Source organism: Theobroma cacao, chromosome 9 (genome assembly GCF_053813885.1).
Source record: "Theobroma cacao isolate CCN51 chromosome 9, ASM5381388v1, whole genome shotgun sequence".
In the NCBI taxonomy this organism is placed as follows: domain Eukaryota; kingdom Viridiplantae; phylum Streptophyta; class Magnoliopsida; order Malvales; family Malvaceae; genus Theobroma; species Theobroma cacao.
The window spans coordinates 46,043,782-46,063,285 of record NC_142647.1 but is presented as its reverse complement, the minus strand read 5'-3'; the positions used below and the strand labels follow the sequence as shown (position 1 = coordinate 46,063,285).

The 19,504-nt window shown below is 32.8% G+C and overlaps 1 protein-coding gene across 1 annotated transcript; it reads right to left on the bottom strand.

Moving 5' to 3' along the window:
• Positions 1-11,071: 11,071 nt before the first annotated feature.
• LOC18590332 (very-long-chain aldehyde decarbonylase CER1-like) lies at positions 11,072-15,362 on the bottom strand. Its single transcript, XM_018128141.2, has 10 exons — positions 15,239-15,362; positions 14,570-14,793; positions 13,733-13,965; positions 13,251-13,470; positions 12,662-13,037; positions 12,462-12,569; positions 12,079-12,279; positions 11,892-11,987; positions 11,635-11,808; positions 11,072-11,384 (listed from the first exon to the last, which is right to left on the bottom strand). The coding sequence occupies exons 1-10, from the start codon at positions 15,296-15,298 to the stop codon at positions 11,220-11,222; spliced, it is 1,857 nt and encodes a 618-aa protein (XP_017983630.2). The 5' UTR covers positions 15,299-15,362; the 3' UTR covers positions 11,072-11,219.
• Between the last annotated feature and the right edge of the window lie 4,142 nt (positions 15,363-19,504).

The following is a 19,504-nucleotide window of genomic DNA, read 5'->3' as shown; positions in this document are numbered from 1 at the left end:
TCAGAATACAGGGTTAAGGACCTTGCGCCAAGAAAGCACATAATTCATTCTTTATTTCTTATTAATGTACGTCATCAATAACATTAGTTTTAAATTTATTTAATTTTGACTGGGATGACTCGGTGTACTGAAAGTCAACATGGAGGAAAATGCCAAAGAGGGAAACAGCCAAGTTACAACGGTCTAGCTATTGGACTGAATCTGTAAGATTTACATAAATCAAACGTGAGTAGAAAGCTAATATACGGATTTTATAGGTCTGAGGCTTCCAAAAAGAATCTCTTAGAACAGCCGTTGATGACCTTTTACCTAAATGAAAAATTACTTGAAAAAATTTGAGAGGAAGTTTGAATGATTTCCCAGAATTGAAAGCAAGAAGAGAGAGAATGATAGTCTGCAAAAAAAAGGTGGTAGCTGAGAGAGCTAACCAGCTCCTTTCTCTGTCAACTTGCTCGAAGTCGAGGCTCTTGTCAACAATCCTGTTGTTTCCTTTGGCAGTTCGGTAGCGAGAGACAGAAATCCATAGCTGGTGGTGAGCGAGTCTAAACAAGAGGAATGGGAAGACCAGGAACATGAACAGGTTCCTCTCATTTTCTGCTGTGGTTATGAAGGAGTATGTGCTGTAAATAGCCCCAGGGACCAGAAGAGCATACTGCCAAAATTCATTCACAATCAATGTCGGAAAATAGCATTTCTACCGAAAGTTTCAGTTCTGCATTAGTCAATAACTCGACACTTCAACTTTCACATTGTACTCTATTTCCCATCCTTTGACATATTTCATAACTCTTTAGAAACAATGAAACAGGCCTAAGAAAGGATTTGATTCAACAACAAAAGGATAGATACAAGTCCATCAGCAATTGCTTAAACATGAAGTATAAGTTTTTTAAGCAGATCAACGTAAGAAAAAGAAGCAACAAAAGCTTCGTGTTAAAACTTTATGATTTTCGTAAAAAAATAACAACCCTCAAATCATCTGATTATTTGTAAAAAACACCTGTGTGATTATATATTATTATGCATATTTACATATATAAAGTGCATGTAGGTACGTGCATAACTGTAACTCAAAGTAAAGAGGGAGACGAAGTACCTTGAAGTACCCAATAGACTGCCATGGCGAATCGGTGAGAATGCCTGGCTTACTAGCCATGTTTCTCCACCACTCTTACTGCCCTTTGCAGTATGAAATATCGGGTTATCAACACTTAATACATACATACATACATATATATATATATAGTCGGTTGCAAACTAGAAATAGTTTAAGCAATGAGATTATAGATTTATTGTATAAAGAATTGGTAATTAAATTACCAATGTAATTTAATTAAGTCTAAAATCTCGAATCTCAACACAAGAACGAAAAAATTTATAAGATTGAAAAGAATATTTATTACCCATAATCTATTGAGATTTCATATATCTTAAAAAAAAGGAAATGACCTTTATCTTCTAAAGCAGAACCTAATTTGTGCATATCTTTTTTATTCAAACCATAGTGTATTACTGTATTAGTTCCCCACAAGAACAAAACGTATTGAATTGTAATACTGTCATCGCTATTAATTGAGGAAACTTTTTATTTCATATGTAATGAAAAGCCTAATTTGGAAAAAAAAAAGGAATTATTTTTACCAAAAATTAGTTAACATCGTCAATTATATACTAACAATGGAAGAAATTTAAAAGTTAACAATGGAAGAAATATAATTTGACAAAATAAATATTAAAAAAATTAATAAAATAAAATGATATTATTCGAAAATATATATTAACAAATGAAGTAAAGGGCTTATTTATAGGTTAATATTAACCCTTTATAAGATAACGATAATATTAAAAGATTATATTTGAATGGATTAAATCTTAATCTTACTCCAATTTAATCTACATTTAAATCTAGATATATATAATCAAATCTAAGAGTTCAAATCAGATAACACTTTTATGTCTAGCTTGTTGGGTTGTTTGGTCTGTTTGAGCGACCTGACCTAGTCTAAACTCTTAGGTTATAACATAATAAATATTTACACATATATTCATAATACTCTCCCTTAAATGTCTATTGTATAAAAAATATACCTCCATTGTTCCTCGGAGATATCGAAATATGTGTTTAATTCCATTTCAATCTTTTCGAGTTGGAGAAAAACTATATATTACTAATAAATTTACAACAAATGATATATCAAATAATGTATTGCTAGTCAGATACATTAGTGTTTCAATTACATTAAGATATGATACTTCAAAACCTAGAAACTTTTCATCATCCTCATGAGGTTAGAAAGAGTCTTTTCTTACATCTAGTGACCTTACAACCCATTGGTGAACTCAATAGATGTGCTTTTGTCCATATAGAATCGTTTTAGCACTTTTACCATATACTTTGATTGATTGACAAAAATTTTATTTGCCAAGTGTACAATCTGAAAATCTAAACAAAACTTTATTTTTTATAAGTCTTTTATCTCAAATTCTTTCTTTAAGTAATCCACGGCTTTTGATAACTATTCAAGAATTTCAATAATGTTTAAGTCATCAACATAAATAGCAATTATCACAAATTCACATTCAAATCTTTTTATAAAAACACATGGCCATATAGAATCATTTTTATAGCCTACTTTCAACAAAGTGATCATACCACACACGTCCGAATTATTTTAATCCATATAAAAATTCATTTAATTTGATCGAATAAATTTTTCGAGAATTTAAAATTTGTACTGTAGGCAACTTAAGTCCTTCAACGATTTTCATAAAAATATTGTTATCAAGTGAGCTATATAAATAGGCTATAACTATATCTGTCAGACATATTTCAAGCTTCTCATGTATTGTCAGACTAATTAAAATCGAAATATAATTACATCCACTACAGGAGAATATGTCTCTTCATAATCAATACCAAGTTTTTGGGTAAAACCATATGCAACAAACCATGCTTTAGTTCTCACAATCTCATTTTTCTCCATTTCATTTTCACACAAATACTCATTTATATCTCACTGATTTTACATCATTTGATGTACGGATTATAGGTTCAAAAACTTCACATTTTGCAAATGAATTCAATTCCACCTTAATTGCGTCTTTCCACATTGGTCAATCATTTCTATGTTTACATTCTTCAACAGATGTAGATTCAAGTTCCTCATTTTCTTTTATAATGTTGAACGCTACATTATATGCAAAAATATCATTGATGTTTATTTCATTTTGGTTCCATCTTTTCCCGTAATGACATAATTTGTTGAGATCTCTTCATTTTCGATGATTTTAAGTATTTGAATTTTTTTGAAATTTTATCAATTATATCAAATGTTTCTTTTAGAGTTTCTATTTCTTCTTTTTGACCATCTTGTATATTTGTTCTTTTTCTTTTTTAAGGATTTTATCTTCAAAACTGATTGATTTTCCATGCTTCTGGCGTGCCTTGTTTTATAAGGTCATCAATTCTAATAAGAGTTTTTACAATTGGTATATAAGATTTAGTAATTCACTTTAGGTCAGTAAATACGTTTGGTAACTGATTTACTATATTTTGCAAATGAATTATCTTTTAAACTTCAAGTTCACATTAATTTATTCAAAGATTAAAACTAGATAAGGATCATGCATTCTAAGAAATTTCTTTTTTCAACTACTTATTTTCTCCCTTTAGTGTTGGAAAAACTGTTTCATCAAAATGACAATATTTTGTAAACTTTGTTATGAATAAATCTCTTGTTGATACTTCTAGATATATAATTATAGATAGAGATTTGTATTCAATATATATTCCTAATCTCATTTGAAGACCCATTTTTGTGCATTGTGATGGAGCAATTAGGACATATACCATACATCAAAAAATTCTTAGAAGGGAAATATTTGGTTCATAACCATAGACTAATTGTATAAGAGAGAATTTATGATAATTTGTTGGCCTAATGTGTACAAGTGTTACTATATGCAAAATGGCATGCTCCAAGCAGAAATGAAGAGTTTGGTTTTCATAAGCAATGGCCTTTCAATCAATTAAAAGTGTTTAATAAATGATTTTATTAGACCATTTTGTGTATGGACATGAACAAAAGGTTATTCAACCTTTATTCCGACTAATATGCAATATTCATTAAAGGCTTGATATGTAAATTTATCTGCACTGTCAAGACGAATAGTCTTGATTGCGTAATCAAGAAAATGTACTCACAAACTAATGATTTAAGCGAGTAATCTTACAAATGTCAAATTACAAGTTGATAATAAACATACATATGATCATCTAGTCGATACATCATTAAAACCATAAAAATATCTAAATAGTCCACATGATGGATGTATGGATCCACATATATCATTCTAAATATATTTCAAAAGTGTAGGGGATTCAATCCCAACTTTAGTTACCGATGGCTTTATAATCAATTTTCCTTGAGAGCAAGCAACACATAAGAATTCATTATATTAAAAAATCTTCTGGTTTTTCCATGAATGACCACAAAAATTTGTAATAATTTTTTGTATCATTGTTGATCCAAAGTGGCCCAACCGGTCATGCCAAATATTAAAATTATTAGTAAATTTCTTGTTTACTATGGCATGAGTTTCAATAATTCTAATATTTGTTTAATATATTCTAAAGAACATAACAAGTAATTTTTTCAATACACACTTCTTATCAAAGATAATTGATATAATATAGAGGTATTAAGTGTCTCTTTCATTTATTGTCTCAATATAATATCCATTCTTTAAAACTTAATAAATTTCTTTGAGACTTAATAGAAAATAATACATCTTTTATTTTAAACTTTATTCCTACGGTAGTAAAATATTAGCTAGTCAAGAGGTTATACTACCATATATTGTATTAATATTGGTTTCTTCCATTGTCATGTGCGAAAAATATTTTTTGTCTTTAAATATAGTGTGCATTGTAGCACTGTTTGCTAAACATATATCTGTATCATTTTTTTTTTTTTGAAATAAGGGAGGCATTTATTCAGTAAAGCTCAAATTACATAAGTCTGGGCCAAGATATGCCCAATATATCAACTAACAATAAAGATAAGATATTTGGTGGAGGAACCTCAAACACATGGAGGCCTAGGGGAAGATCATGTTGTTTAGTTGCCTTCTAGTCAGCGCAACTATTGGCTTCGTGCAACACATGAGATATGGAGTAGGACCAATTTCTCTAAAGAAGCATCTTTATATTCTGCACAATACTTGCACATGGATCCAAATGAAACTTCTACTAAGATAGCCTCTGAAAGGCAAGTTTAAAGTCGGTTTCTATCAAAACCTTTATGAAACCTTTTTCCCAACACAATTCTAGCCCCTTTAAAATTGCCCAAAGCTCTGTTCCAAGTGAGAAAGAGATGCCAATTTTATAAACAAACCCAAATAGCCAATTGCCATTCCCATCCGTAACTAATCCTCTTGCTACGGCATCCCCTGGTTGGCCTTTAACAATGCCATCAACTTTCAGTTTCACATAGGGGTGATCTGGCTTGACCCAAGAAACAAGAATTTCAGACCTTATTCTCGGTTGTTGACAATGCAAACTGTCCCAAGCCTCCTTGGCTTTAGCCCATATCTGTTGAGATGCATTTTCTAGCCACTAAAAAGATTCCTCGAATAGACTTAAATTCCTCCAATACTAGAGCATCCAAAGTGTGTGAGTGAAGATAACACCCCATGGCAATGTATCATAAAGCACATTACTGGTCATATTTTCTTAGACCCACTGTTGCAAGTCTAATGCAAAGAAAGTGCTTGAGAGCAACTCTGGTTTAATTTTCAGCCACATATCTCTAGATGAGGAGCAATCTCTCAAGGCATGTATGATATTTTTTGTAGTATTACTGCATCTGATACAAAAGCTGATGAGCCTAGACTTCTCGTCATCAACCATTCTGTTGCAAGGAGAGATTCATGCAACACACGCCATATGAACATCTTGACTTTCCTACAGCTCCTAAGGTTCCATACCTGACGCCATTGTTCCATTTTAATGAGATTTGTTTTAACTTGGCTTTCATAAGCAGTTTTGATAGAAAAATTGCCACTGCTTGTCAAAGTCCAAAAACTAATGTCACTCTTAGTGTTGCCAGGGTCGATGAAAGATACTACAATCATTTGGGTTTCATATGCTGGTAGGGAGTCAGAAAGAAAATCTAAATCCCAGTTTCCATAAGCATCACAGAAGCATGCTACTAGTAAATCAATTTCAGCTAAAGACAAATCTCGTGTAGCAAAGCCAATTAATAGGCCACAAGGCAACCAAAAATCTAGCCAGAATTTAGTGTTAAGCCCATTGTTCACAATCATTCTCAAACCCTTAGCAATGACCTCTCTCCTTTTTAATATACTACTCCAAATGTGAGAGTCAGATGACTTTGCTTTGACTGAAAATATATCTCTATTCTGCAAATATTTCTTCTGCAAAATTTTGACCCATAAGGAGTCCTTTCCTTTCCACAATTGCCAACCAAGCTTAGCAAGCCAAGCCAAATTAAATTTTCTGGTCTCTCTAATTTGTAAGCCACCTAGTTCTTTAAGAAGACAAAGAGTGCTCCAATTCATAGCATGAATTTTCTTCTCACCACTTAAGTGTCCCCAAATAAAATTCCTATATAACATGTCAATTTCCTTAGCCACATGAGTAGGGATTAAGTTGGTTTGCATAACATATGAAGCCATTATGATAGTGGTTGCTTGTACTAATGAAACTCTGCCCACCATAGAGAGAAACTCATTATTCCACTATTCAAGCTTTCGCTTCACTTTACTGCATAAAAAAGAATAAGTAGTTCTTTTAATCCTACCATGAAGCATCGGGGTCCTCAAGTATTTACCAAAATCTTTTGTGAGGTTGATGCAAGCAGTTCAACTTAACTCTTTAGCTCTAGTGGGGTTGATATTCGAAGAAACAAGCATTCTAGATTTCTCAAGACTCACTTTCTGGCCTGAAACTAAGCAAAACTTATGAATGATCCGCATCATAACTTGCAATTGGGTCTTGGTACTAGTTCCAAATAACATGATGTCATCTGCAAAGCACACATGGGAAAAAGTTGGACCATTTCTTATCAGGGATAGAGGTTTCTAGTTGCCCAATTTAACTTCTTCATTTATAAGCAAGGATAGTTTTTCCAAGCATAGCACAAATAAGTAAGGAGATAATGGGTCTCGTTAGCTAATGCCTCTAGATGGAGTGAATTTTTTAGACTGTTTACCATTCCATATAACAGAGAAAGAAGGAGTCTAGACAATATACCAAATTAAAGAGATCCATTGCGGAGAAAGGCCTATCTCTACTAGGAAATCTTGAAGAAAAGACCATTTAAGTTTGTCATAGGCCTACTCTAGATAGAGTGAATTTTGTGAGGCTGTTTGCCATTCCATATAACAGAGAAAGAAAGAGTCCAGACAATATACAAAATTGAAGAGATCCATTGCGGAGGAAGGCCTATCTCTATTAGGAAATCTTGAAGAAAGGACCATTTAAGTCTGTCACAAGCCTTCTCAAGGTCAATTTTTATAGCCACAGCTCCTTATCTTCGCTTCATACCCCGCATTGTGTGAATGACTTCTTGCACTACAATAACATTATCAGTTGCTTGACACCCTGGTATAAAACTACTCTGTGTGTTACTAATAAGCTCATTCAGTAATGGACGTAGTCAATCGACAAGAATTTTGCTAAGCGGGTTCAGAGGTATTGAACACAAACTTATAGGGTGAAATTGGTTAATCTTCTCAGGTCCTTCCACTTGAGGAATAAGAGTAATAAGTGTATGGTTTCAGGATGGTGCAAAGGAGCCTTTGAGATAGGCGTCTTGTACAAATTTAATGAGATCATTACCAATATGCCTCCAATTTTTATAAAAGAAGCTTGCTGGAAATCCATCATATCTCGAGCTTTTGTTGGGATGCATATCAAAGAGAGCATGTTTAATTTCGTCACTCATAATCGGCATGGCCAAAGTTGATGATTTTTCAAGGTCCAATCTCCAATATGTGTATGACAGTAATGATTCACTAACCCCATCATATGTGTATAAATTCATAAAGAAATGAACCACTAGCCTTAAAGTTCTAAAAGATCTGAGCACCAAGAGTTATCTTCTCTTTTAAGAGCACTTATCTGTTTCCTCCTCTGTTTACTCTTCACCATGGCGTGATAGAACTTGCTATTACCATCTTCGTATTTGAACTAGTCTATCTTTGCTCGTTGTTGCCATATTACTTCTTCCTGGTGTAGGACTAAATTATATTATTCAATGAGAGAGAATTCAAGATTCTGGAGATAATAATTGGGCCCAAATCCTCTTTACCCTTTTTTTTTCTCTAGCAATGATCAGATTTGCTCAATCCAATTCCTAGCAATAACATGTCATCACCAATTAATAAAATTTGTGATGCTTTTACATCTACTTATTTGGTCAACAGAATATTAACAACTTAAACCTCAATTTCAATCATTAATTCTGGCTTTTTTTATATTAATTTTCCACATCCATCAAAGCTTAAGCCTCGGGTTAGTCAAAGTTTTCAATATAATTCCTTCTTCACTAACTTTGCTTAGAAACTAAGCACCAGCTCAATCAATCTCCTAGTCATCAACAATTTATATTTACTTAATATATTTTCTAAGACTATCTACTTATACATGTGACCAGCAGTTAAAATGGTAATCTAATTTCAAATTCCAATTTATTTCCTTATCTTCGAACTTCACCAATCTGCCTTTGGTACTAAGCCACGGTTTGGAAACATTTTCAGCAACTTCTTCCTCTTATAATCCCTTACAACTAGGCACATTTAATTAATTGAACAGGCTCAATTTTTTTTTTTATAAACCGTAGCTAATTTGGGTGAGCAATTAACCATTAGTTTCTAGCACCTTACCTCATTGACAGCTTAACTCATCCAAATTCTTGATTTTCAACACTACTTCACCCACATCACCAAATCTGCCACAATGAGTTCAAAAGCTATAAATTTCTTTAACTTAAATCTTTAAAGATTAACTCGTAATTTCCTTGCCTACACATCAAACTCCCAGCTCCTAGCTTCCATTTGTGGGGCCTTGATCCCTTCAAAATAAGTAGGTAGCCACGGGTTGCAAGGAACCAATAGGAATCTCTAATATATATTACATGGATCACCTTTAAAACCAACTTGAAAGATTTCCATAGGAGCCCTCGGGTTCACTCAAATAATGAGGATAATGGAAGCTTGAGTGGCTAGATTTTTTGTATCTTTAGCTCTCTTTGGAAAGTAGGAACGATAGAAAAAATCTTGAGAGAATTTCTTTGGAGTTCTCGGGCTTTCCAGGAAAAGAGGGGGCAGAATGTCTAAGCTCCAAAGAATGGGCGATTCCCCAAGCTTAGTTCCTTTCAATTCAATCCTCTGTTTTTTTTTTTTTTGTTTGTTTGTTTGCAATATTTCCTTTGCATAGGAGGACAACATTGCTTTGTCCCCCCTCCTCATTGGTGTAATTTTGTTCCTTTTATTTCTTTCTCCTTTGGTTGTGGCATGGGTGGTCAACTTTGTGTTGACCGCCCATTTAATCCTTAACATCTTCTACATACGTATTTGTTTTTAATATAATTTAAGGATAGATTAATTGCCAATAAGTTCTCTAACTTTTTTTTTAATTCTCTGTTTAACCCTCCAAACTTTTTCTCTTTTACAATTTAATCCTTCAAACTTTTCATATATTATAATTTGATCTTCTAACTTTTTGCTAATTAAAAATTCTACCCGTCAACATTTTGTTTCAACCATTCTTTTGGCTTTATCTATCTTCTATTATTGTTCCTTTACCCATGTACTTGCAAAATATTCATTTTGTATGTCACCAATATATCACAATAATATTTAAATATATTAATAAACATTTATGCTTTATTTTTTTATAATAACATGTGGGCCCCACCATGCTACATTTCCTTAAAATTTTTCTCTCTCCCCCACTTGGGCTAAATCTAACTCCATGAAATCGGCCAATAATGTTTTATTCTTTTATTCAGCCATCATCTTTATTTTAATATTATTTTATTATAAAAAAATTATTTTAATTTCTCCACTCCCACATGACTTTTCTCATCATCAATAACCACAATTCTTCTTAAATTTCAAATAACGTTTTCTTTTAATTAACATCCCAAGGATGGGATGTTACACAGGCTATTAGACAAGTGGTCTCCCAGTTTTGTCTAGTGAGTTGTGACTTTTTGTTCCTAGTTAGTTTGTAGGAACAAAGAAAGCATGCAAAGTTGACACAAATACATACCATGATCGAACCAGTTCAATTCGCGTTCTAGCTAGACCACATTAATTTATGGCTAAGGACATGATTTCCAAATTCCAATCTGCAATTGTTTTACAGGTCAAGTTTCTATCACTTAATTGCACTTATATGAAAATTAGTCGAAGCTTTTAGAAAATTTTACAAGCATGGGTTGAATATATGTTTGATATTTGCTATAATATAACTATGTCTAGCTAGAACTAGTCATAAAGATGCTGCAGATCGTCATAGCTGGTTTTGGCATGTAGGAGGTGATGGATGAACTGGGTGTATACGTTCTGATATATGACAGAGCTGGATATGGAGAGAGTGATTCAAACCCAAACAGTATGGTGAAGGGTGAGGCACTTGACATCCAAGAACTTGCTGATCAGTTTCAACTAGGACAAAAGTTTTACGTGATTGGGCTCTCCTTGGGGACTTATGCCATCTGGTCATGCCTTAAATACATACCACATAGGCATGTTCATGGCTTTTGCTTTTTCAGGCCTTAAATTCGCTTGCAGGTTAGCTGCTGCATCTCTAATAGTGCCACTCATAGACTTTTGGTGGCCCTCTTTTTCTATTTTATGCATCATGTGAAGCAATGTTCAGGCAAGTTTTGCTTGGTGAAGAACCCTCTATTTAACATATCATATCCAGAAGATGTACTTAGTTTGTTTGTTATTTTTAGTGTTAAACTTCAAATTATATTTTGATCAATTCTTAGGCACCCAAATCCTACAGTCTACCAGAGAAAGGAAAAGAAACATCTAGGCAAATACAAGGCAAATTATTCCCATTCACATGGAAGTCAACCTGTCAGAACTTCGCAAGATACAACGAAGATGATAATTCATATGCATACATTATTATTACTATATGATTACTCATAGGCTAATACCGAAACCTAGAGTTTCGATCAAGTGGAGATTGACAAGGGGCGAAATCCATGCTCAAGACTAGCCTCCCAAACTTTGTCAATGCTGAAAGTGGTGCCACCGCACTCGTTGACTTCCCAGCCTTCTGAAGCATGAATTATCCCAGCCACACGACTTGCACTCATAACCCTTCTCGGCAACCAGTCCTGTTTCAATTTATTTTTTGTTGAATTTTTAACATATTATACAACTAAAATAAAAAGAATGGTCTCCATGGACCATACTGATTCAGTTCATCTCCCACAAATTCATTTCTTGACACTGTAGTGCAATGATACAAGTAATGAAGAAAAAAAGTGCAAATGCAGTATTCAAAGCACATCCCATCCTTTGGGAATCAAATTTTTTAAATTCCACTTGGATAAGAAAATTTTGGTCAAATAAGTAATTACCAACCTCACAAGAGTGCATGTTCTCCACAGATTTGGGAGCCTCCATAGCCGGTGTAGTATGATAGTAGCAATCTTTGCGGATTTGATTTGGAGGGAATATGGAAAATGGAATGAATAATGTTCCTTTTGGTGCCTTGGACTGTTCTTTATCAGTCAGTCCGTCTCCCACCAGCCATACCTGCAAAAATATATCAACGATTAAAACAATCAGCATGTAAACATTATATAGGAAGATACAATCATAAACCAAAGAGATTTTACCTTGACATCATATCTTGCTGAAAGAACCAAATTGCTTTCAAGCTTGTTATCATACTTTAGCAGCTTCTTGTAATCATCCTCTTGCAATGTGACCACCTGCTCATTATAAATTGAAGTATAAACTCTTTAAATCCCTTAATTTAATGCTATGATCCTATAGTTTTCCAAGGGATTATTTGAAGTTTACCTGGATACCCTTTTGGCATAAAGCTTGAACCAAGAGACAAGCATCCTTTGAAATTCTGCCTCTAAGGAGTACTTGGGTTGTTTCTTTAGGAATGCAGTTTAGAACAATAGCTGCTGCTAAACTGCTTCCATCTACAACCTTGATTTTAAGCTGAGGGTGCCTTTTGATATAAAGCTCTATATTTCTGCTAAACTCCTCATGCTGCACACACACACACACACACACGTGTACACATATATATATATACATATATATATATATATATATATATATATATATACATACAGTAAACTTGAGAAGTTTGTAATAAATTAAACATAATTTTTGAATTAGAAATATGTAGGCAGTGAAATTTTAAAGGCTGCATTAACAATTAAACATACCTGATTCAGAAGGCCTAAACTCAGCACCTTAGCTCCCTTCTTATCTGCATCTTGAATGGCTTCTCCAATCAATTTACTGATAGTTTCTCTTTGCCATTTTGAGAAATACTACAGGAAAAAAAAACATATGCAGATTAAATTATAATTAGGTAACACTCTGAAGAATCGGACGCCAAGATGGAAACATGTTAATTTCTTACTTGCATATTGTACTTGGGAACAACCCAAGCTTGAAGTTTGAGTTTTTTAAAGGCGTTCCTCTCTGAAATAAAGGCATGGCCATAAATCCAAGTCAAGAGCACAGACCAGAGAGTGACAGGCCACATAAACAGGAGGTACCATTTGGAAGCTTGGGGCTTGGAGGACAATGAAGGGAACCCAAGGGGCAGATGGTAGATGGAGTCTGGCGTGGTTAGATGAGTTAGATGAACCACGTCAGGTGACTCTGCCTCTCTTTTGATCGTGGTTTCATACAAGGAATCTGTCGACTTGTCCACGGTGCCATAGACATAATCATAGAATGGACAGAAAAGGGAGTAATTGGTCCGAAATTGAGTGTGATGTAGAGAGTGAAACCTGTCATAAAATAGAATGACAATTAGAAATTTACCCACATACCTAAGTACATATAAACAAACATTAATTGATCTAGATGTATGTTCCGTTTTATCTTACTCGTAATAGACAAAATGCATGAATTTTACTTGAATTTTGTTTATAAAAAAGTTTGTGAGGAGAAAACTAGGTGCGTCTATACTGGAGAAGAAAGGGGTAAAGCAAGAGGCTTACGATGGGGTGTACACAATGTACTTGAGAGGAGGGAAAATGGTGAAGGCCCATTCCGGGATGAACTCAAAGTTGCAGTGTCCCATGTTGTTCAAGAAATCAACAACAGTAACGTAAGTAAACATTCCGATAATGGAAGCTTTTCCGATATATATCGATGTCAATATTGGTATCAGAAGGAGCACATAATAGGAAATTACTTCTGCGAATGGGTGCACAAATGCTGCCAAACAAAAATATTTGCATACATTAGAAGGGTAACCTAAAGAAGTCAAAAAATTTTATTTTTATTTCTACCTCAATACTTTGAAATTAAGACAAATTAGCACCTCTTACATTAATTCTTTTAAATTCAAAATCATTTATAAATCTCAAATATATAATTTTTATGAAATACCGTACATCTTATCCTAACAGTCTAATCTTCAAAAATTAAATGATGCTATTATCCAAATTGTAAGCATATGAATGGTTAATTCGCTTACAGGTGTTGGGCTCGGTGACAATGGAAGAATGGTGATGGGAGTGGTAGCGAGCGTAGAGGTAATGGTGGTGCAATGCCCTGTGAAGCCAATAGTAGAGGAACTCTGCAGGACCCCAGTGAAGTAACAGTGTGATTATTGTGCCATCTGCTTTAAAGAAAGGCATGTTGAATTGATCTCTTAATACTACGCCCGCCGCGTAGAACAAAATTCCGTTCAATACAATCTGATCATCCCTGCCAAAACATCCAACACAATTCAGAATACAGGGTTAAGGACCTTGCACGAAGAAAGCACATAATTCATTCTTAATTTCTTATTAATTTACATCATCAATAACATTAGTTTTAAATTTTTTTAATTTTGACTGGGATGACTCGGTGTACTTAAAGTCAGCATGGAGGAAAATCCCAAAGAGGGAAAAAGCCAAGTTACATGGGTCTAGCTATTGGTGTGGTACCAATCAAGGGCCCGACAGCCATATGACCGCCTTGCCAATAATTACCATGTGCTGGGGACTGCAGGCTGCAGCACACTGCCCGATAAGTTGTAGTATTAGTTTCTTTTTATTATATACAAAAACAATGGTTTTATCTTTGTGAAGAACTGAATCTGTAAGATCCACATAAATCCCACGTTATTAGACAGCTAATATACGGATTTTATAGGTCTGAGGCTTCCAAAAAGAGTCTCTTAGAACAGCCGTTGATGACCTTTTACCTAAATGAAAAATTACTTGAAAAAATTTGAGAGGAAGTATGAATGATTTCCCAGAATTGAAAGCAAGAAGAGAGAGAAGGATAGTCTGCAAAAAAAAAGATGGTAGCTGAGAGAGCTAACCAGCTCCTTTCTCTGTCAACTTGCTCGAAGTCGAGGCTCTTGTCAACAATCCTGTTGTTTCCTTTGGCAGTTCGGTAGCGAGAGACAGAAATCCATAGCTGGTAGTGAGCGAATCTAAACAAGAGGAATGGGAAGACCAGGAACATGAACAGGTTCCTCTCATTTTCTGCTGTGGTTATGAAGGAGTATGTGCTGTAAATAGCCCCAGGGACCAGAAGAGCATACTGCAAAAATTCATTCACAATCAATGTCAGAAATATAGCATTTCTACCAGAAGTTTAAGTTCTACACTTGTCAATAAGTCAACACTTCAACTTTCACATTGTACTCTATTTCCCATCCTTTGACATATTTCATAACTCTTTAGAAACAATGAAACAGGCCTAAGAAAGGATTTGATTCAACAACAAAAGGATAGATACAAGTCCATCAGCAATTGCTTAAACATGAAGTATAAGTCTTTTAAGCAGATTAACTTAAGAAAAAGAAGCAACAAAAGCTTCGTGTTAAAACTTTATGATTTTCGTAAAAAAATAACAACCCTGAAATCATCTGATTATTTGTAAAAAACACCTATGTGATTATATACTATTATGCATATTTGCGTATATAAAGTGCATGTAGGTACGTGCATAACTGTGACTCAAAGAAAAGAGGGAGACGAAGTACCTTGAAGTTCCCAATAGACTGCCATGGCCAATCGCTGAGAATGCCTGGTTTAGTAGCCATGTTTCTCCACCACTCTTTCTGCCCTTTGCAGTCCAAAATATCCGGTTATCAACACTTAATACATACATATATATATATATTTATATAGTCAGTTGCAAACTAGAAATAGTTAATATTATAAATTTTTTTTACACTTTTTTTTTCTATTCAATCGCTGTTTTTTTATTAGTCAGTGTCAGTGCTTGGCCCGCCTCCAAAATTACTTTCAAAGAAGAGCTGACTCACAATGTTACTCTAGCATTTAATTATTAATATGGTACGATATATGGTATAATTATCAATATGTTACCAATGTAATTTAAATAAGTCTAAAATCTCGAATCTTAAGAGAAGAAGGAAAAAATTTATAAAATTGAAAAGAATATTTATTACCCATAATCTATTGAGATTTCATATATCTAAAAGAAATGGAAATGCCTTTGTATCTTTCTAAAGCATAACCTAATTTGTGCACATCTTTTTTATCAAACCATAGTGTATTACTGTATTAGTTCCCCACAAGAACAAAACGTATTGAATTGTAATACTGCCATCGCTATTAATTGAGGAAACTTTTTATTTCATACGTAATGAAAAGCCTAATTTGGAAAAAAAAATGAACTATTTTTACCAAAAATTAGTTAACATTGTCAATTATAAACTAACAATGGAAGAAATTTAAAAGTTCTAAGCAAATTACTTTTCGAATAACATTCAGCTATCAGAAGGGAGACAAAACTGTTTAGTTCCGTCCTTATCTAAAACTAAGCAGCAACTAAACAAGACAAATGTTTAGGTACACTCCTCGCTGTTGTTTTATTAATAATCGTCGGTGTTAGGCCCTCCTCCAAAATTTCTTTCAAAGAAGAACTTAGTCACAACGTTAGTGTAGCATATAATTATTAACATGGTAAGATATATGATATAATTATCAATCTGTGTTTTTTTTTTCTCAGTCAATAACCTTATCAATCAGTTATTAATGTATTTTAAACAAGTCTAAAATTTCGAATCTTAAGATGACAACTATAAAAGTTATAAAATAAAAAGAAATATTTGTTACCCATAATCCATTAGGATTTCATATATCTAAAAGAAATGAAAAATGAGGGATGTTGTATCTTTCTAACACATAACCTAATTTATACACATCATTTTTATTCAAAATCATAAAAGACAATATAAATTTTATTAACAGTTACGATCTATCATCTAATTAAAAATGGTTATTGAGAGTAACAAAGAGACATTCCTCGAAATCTATATAAAAAATTAAATTATAACATTACAAAATATTTTTAACAAACTAATAAATTTGAAGAGTAAAAATATCTTTAATAATATTATATAGTGTAATGTAATCTGATTGTATTATTTTTGAATTGCAATCATGTGATTATAATGTGATTGTATTGCAATCTTATATTACAATGGTTTTTTTTTAATTGGAGAAAGAAGATTCGAACCCTACTCTTTAGGCAGAGGGATCATCCATCAACCTGAGCCAAATACTCAGATGCAATAGTTTGTTGCAAAATAATCACCGTAATATAATTTAATTAAGCATATTACACGAAATGTGCTCTTACTTTCTTCACACCAAAAGTTGTTTTGTTAGCTTTTGGTTCTAATGTTCATGGATCTATCATTCTAGTATGGGGATTAATTCTTTTGTCCATGATTAATGCAATTAATTTAACATTTAGCAGATAATAAAAAACTTAATCAAGACTTATATATGCTGTCAAATAAACTAATAATCTAAGACTTAATAATACAAGATGAAGATTACGGAATCAAGCGTGTACCACGCGGGACACATTGAAAATGAGTAAACAAAAAAACAAAATTCCTCTCATTATCCATTGGTCGTCAATTTTCAACGAGTGGCGCATGTGGGAACCCTAGGCCCTTGTCTATCTACCCAAAAGCTCTCTGAATTACAGATTACATCAGCCACATTACACTATGACTCTCGGGAAGTTTTTTTTTAACTGGAAATACATGTATTCCATCATGCAAACTTCTTTATTTATATTACACATAACACAATAAGAGATATTTTTTTCGTATTTTATCTAAATTTCATCACTTTCATTTTAAAAGGAATAATACAGTATTAAAATTACGTCTGACTAAATATAATGGCAGGATGAAATACTAAGAAAAAAATCATAATTTAAAAGGTAATTAATTATTTTGGTATAGTTGTATACTTTGGAGCTTAAGTTTAGATTTTCCCTCTATTAGCATTTTTCTTGAAAAATAATTACATGGACTTTATTTTTCTAGCTTACCATAGCTTTGGCCCCCGCAAGGAAAATTTTTCTGGACTGGATTCCTCCTTGATAAAGATGTGATTAATAATCAATACAATATGAAGTGATGACCCTATGATAGATTCGGATCTTAATAATTTTGAAGTTAAGTTAAGCTTTTGAGAGAATATATATATATCACATGTTTAAGCTTTTGGCTTTTCCCTGATTTGGTCCCCAAAATTGTTCTGATACTCTCAGGCTAAGATGTTATGAATTTGATATTCTAGCTGGGACTTGGAACTTTTATTACTGCCAATTATGCATCAGTCTATCTTTATAACTAATGTCAAAGCATAAATACCTTATAAAAATTCTACTGAATTACATTATAATATATAAAATTTTTTAATGTGTAAACAATTTTCAAGTTTCAAAAGTTATAATTCATATGGCATACAAAGAAAAATTAAAATCTAACTGATAGAAGAAGAAAAAAATGTAAGAAAAATTAAAGGGTAGCATACATTTAAAAACAAAATTAGAGGTTATAGGAAAAAACGTTTAGAAAAAATTAAATGCACAATTAATTTTGTAAAAACATTATAATACTTTAACTTTCTTTAATTATTTTTCTATTATTAGCATAGAAAGAAAATAGTTTGACAGACCATAGTTGATGTCTATTTCATTAACTGAGAAGAAAATTTCTTAATTTAAGAAAGTAAATAATTATGTCTAACAATGATTAATTAGATTAAAAAAATTTAAAGATCCGATGAAGCTTTAAACCAAAAAGAGATAACAAATTTATCATATCAATGTATAGATATTTTCAAAATGGGGCCAAATTGAAATTCTTGGAATCAGTGGCTATACTTGATCATCGGCGTTTTCTTATAGCTTGGATTATAAGGAACCATAATTAATTTATCTAAATCCAAAATATTATGTGGACAAAATAGGAGAAAGATTTAATATATGTCAAATCAAAAAGAAAAAAAAGAAGGATTTGAAGACTTGGCATCGAATCAAATTATAAGATTTTTGCAGGGTTCGGTGAAATGAATCACATGCCTCTGTCTCAAAAGTAAAAACCGTAATCATAAAATGAATAATAATTCTGGATATTATTATTATTACATTAATCAATAAAATAAATAAATTAGATTTCTGGATAAGGTGCCAGCATGGGAAGCGATATTCCATCTCAAGCAAGCAATAGTGACTGACGTGACGCAGAAAGAAACGTGGCATAGCATGGCACACCCACTATTGAACACCACCCATTTACAGATTACGAAAATATCTCCACGAATTGCCCACATGCAATAAATATCGTTCTGTTCATTCATGCAGCCTCAACAACCTTCCCAGTTGTTCACATCTGCGTAGGTGATAACTGCAGATTTTGACCTTTGCCACTCTTTATCAAATGTTGATATATAAATACAAAAGAATACTTCTTACCTTATCTTGTTCATGAAAATAATTTTATCTTCCCCATCAGTCACGGGTACTGCTGAGATAATTAACTATTGGAGTTCATATTTGTAAACTGTCCAGTTCCAGCTTAATCGGTTTGAGAAACACGTGGAATCGATCCAGTTTGAACCTATTAAAATACAATTATTGACATTTGATTTAAAAAATCCAGATTTTGACATGTTAATATCATTGATTTAGAAATAATTACCTTGTTAATCAATAGAAAATAAAATTCAACAATGGAGGGAAAGCTCTTCTTTCCCCAAATCATCACCATTCACTTTGGATAGAAAAACTGGTAGGGTTGGTAACATGCTTATTAAATTGGACCTGGATAAAGCTTGTAATAGATTGGAATGGAATTTCATTGGGAGACTTCAATGTTTTACAACATTGATCTCTCTTAGAATTATGCCTCGCATTGGTATTTTTTTTTTTTTTGAGTAAAATACTTTAACATTTTTAAGTTTTAATCTAAATT

What these genes read in the sequence shown, in the direction of transcription:
- LOC18590332 (XM_018128141.2), bottom strand. Translation starts at nt 15,298, where the DNA reads ATGGCTACTAAACCAGGCATTCTCAGCGATTGGCCATGGCAGTCTATT. An exon ending in TGTCACCGAGCCCAACACCT is followed by an intron (nt 13,471 to 13,732) that starts GTAAGCGAATTA and finishes TTTGTTTGGCAG; the next exon opens with CATTTGTGCACCCATTCGCA. An exon ending in TACATTGTGTACACCCCATC is followed by an intron (nt 13,038 to 13,250) that starts GTAAGCCTCTTG and finishes ATTTTATGACAG; the next exon opens with GTTTCACTCTCTACATCACA.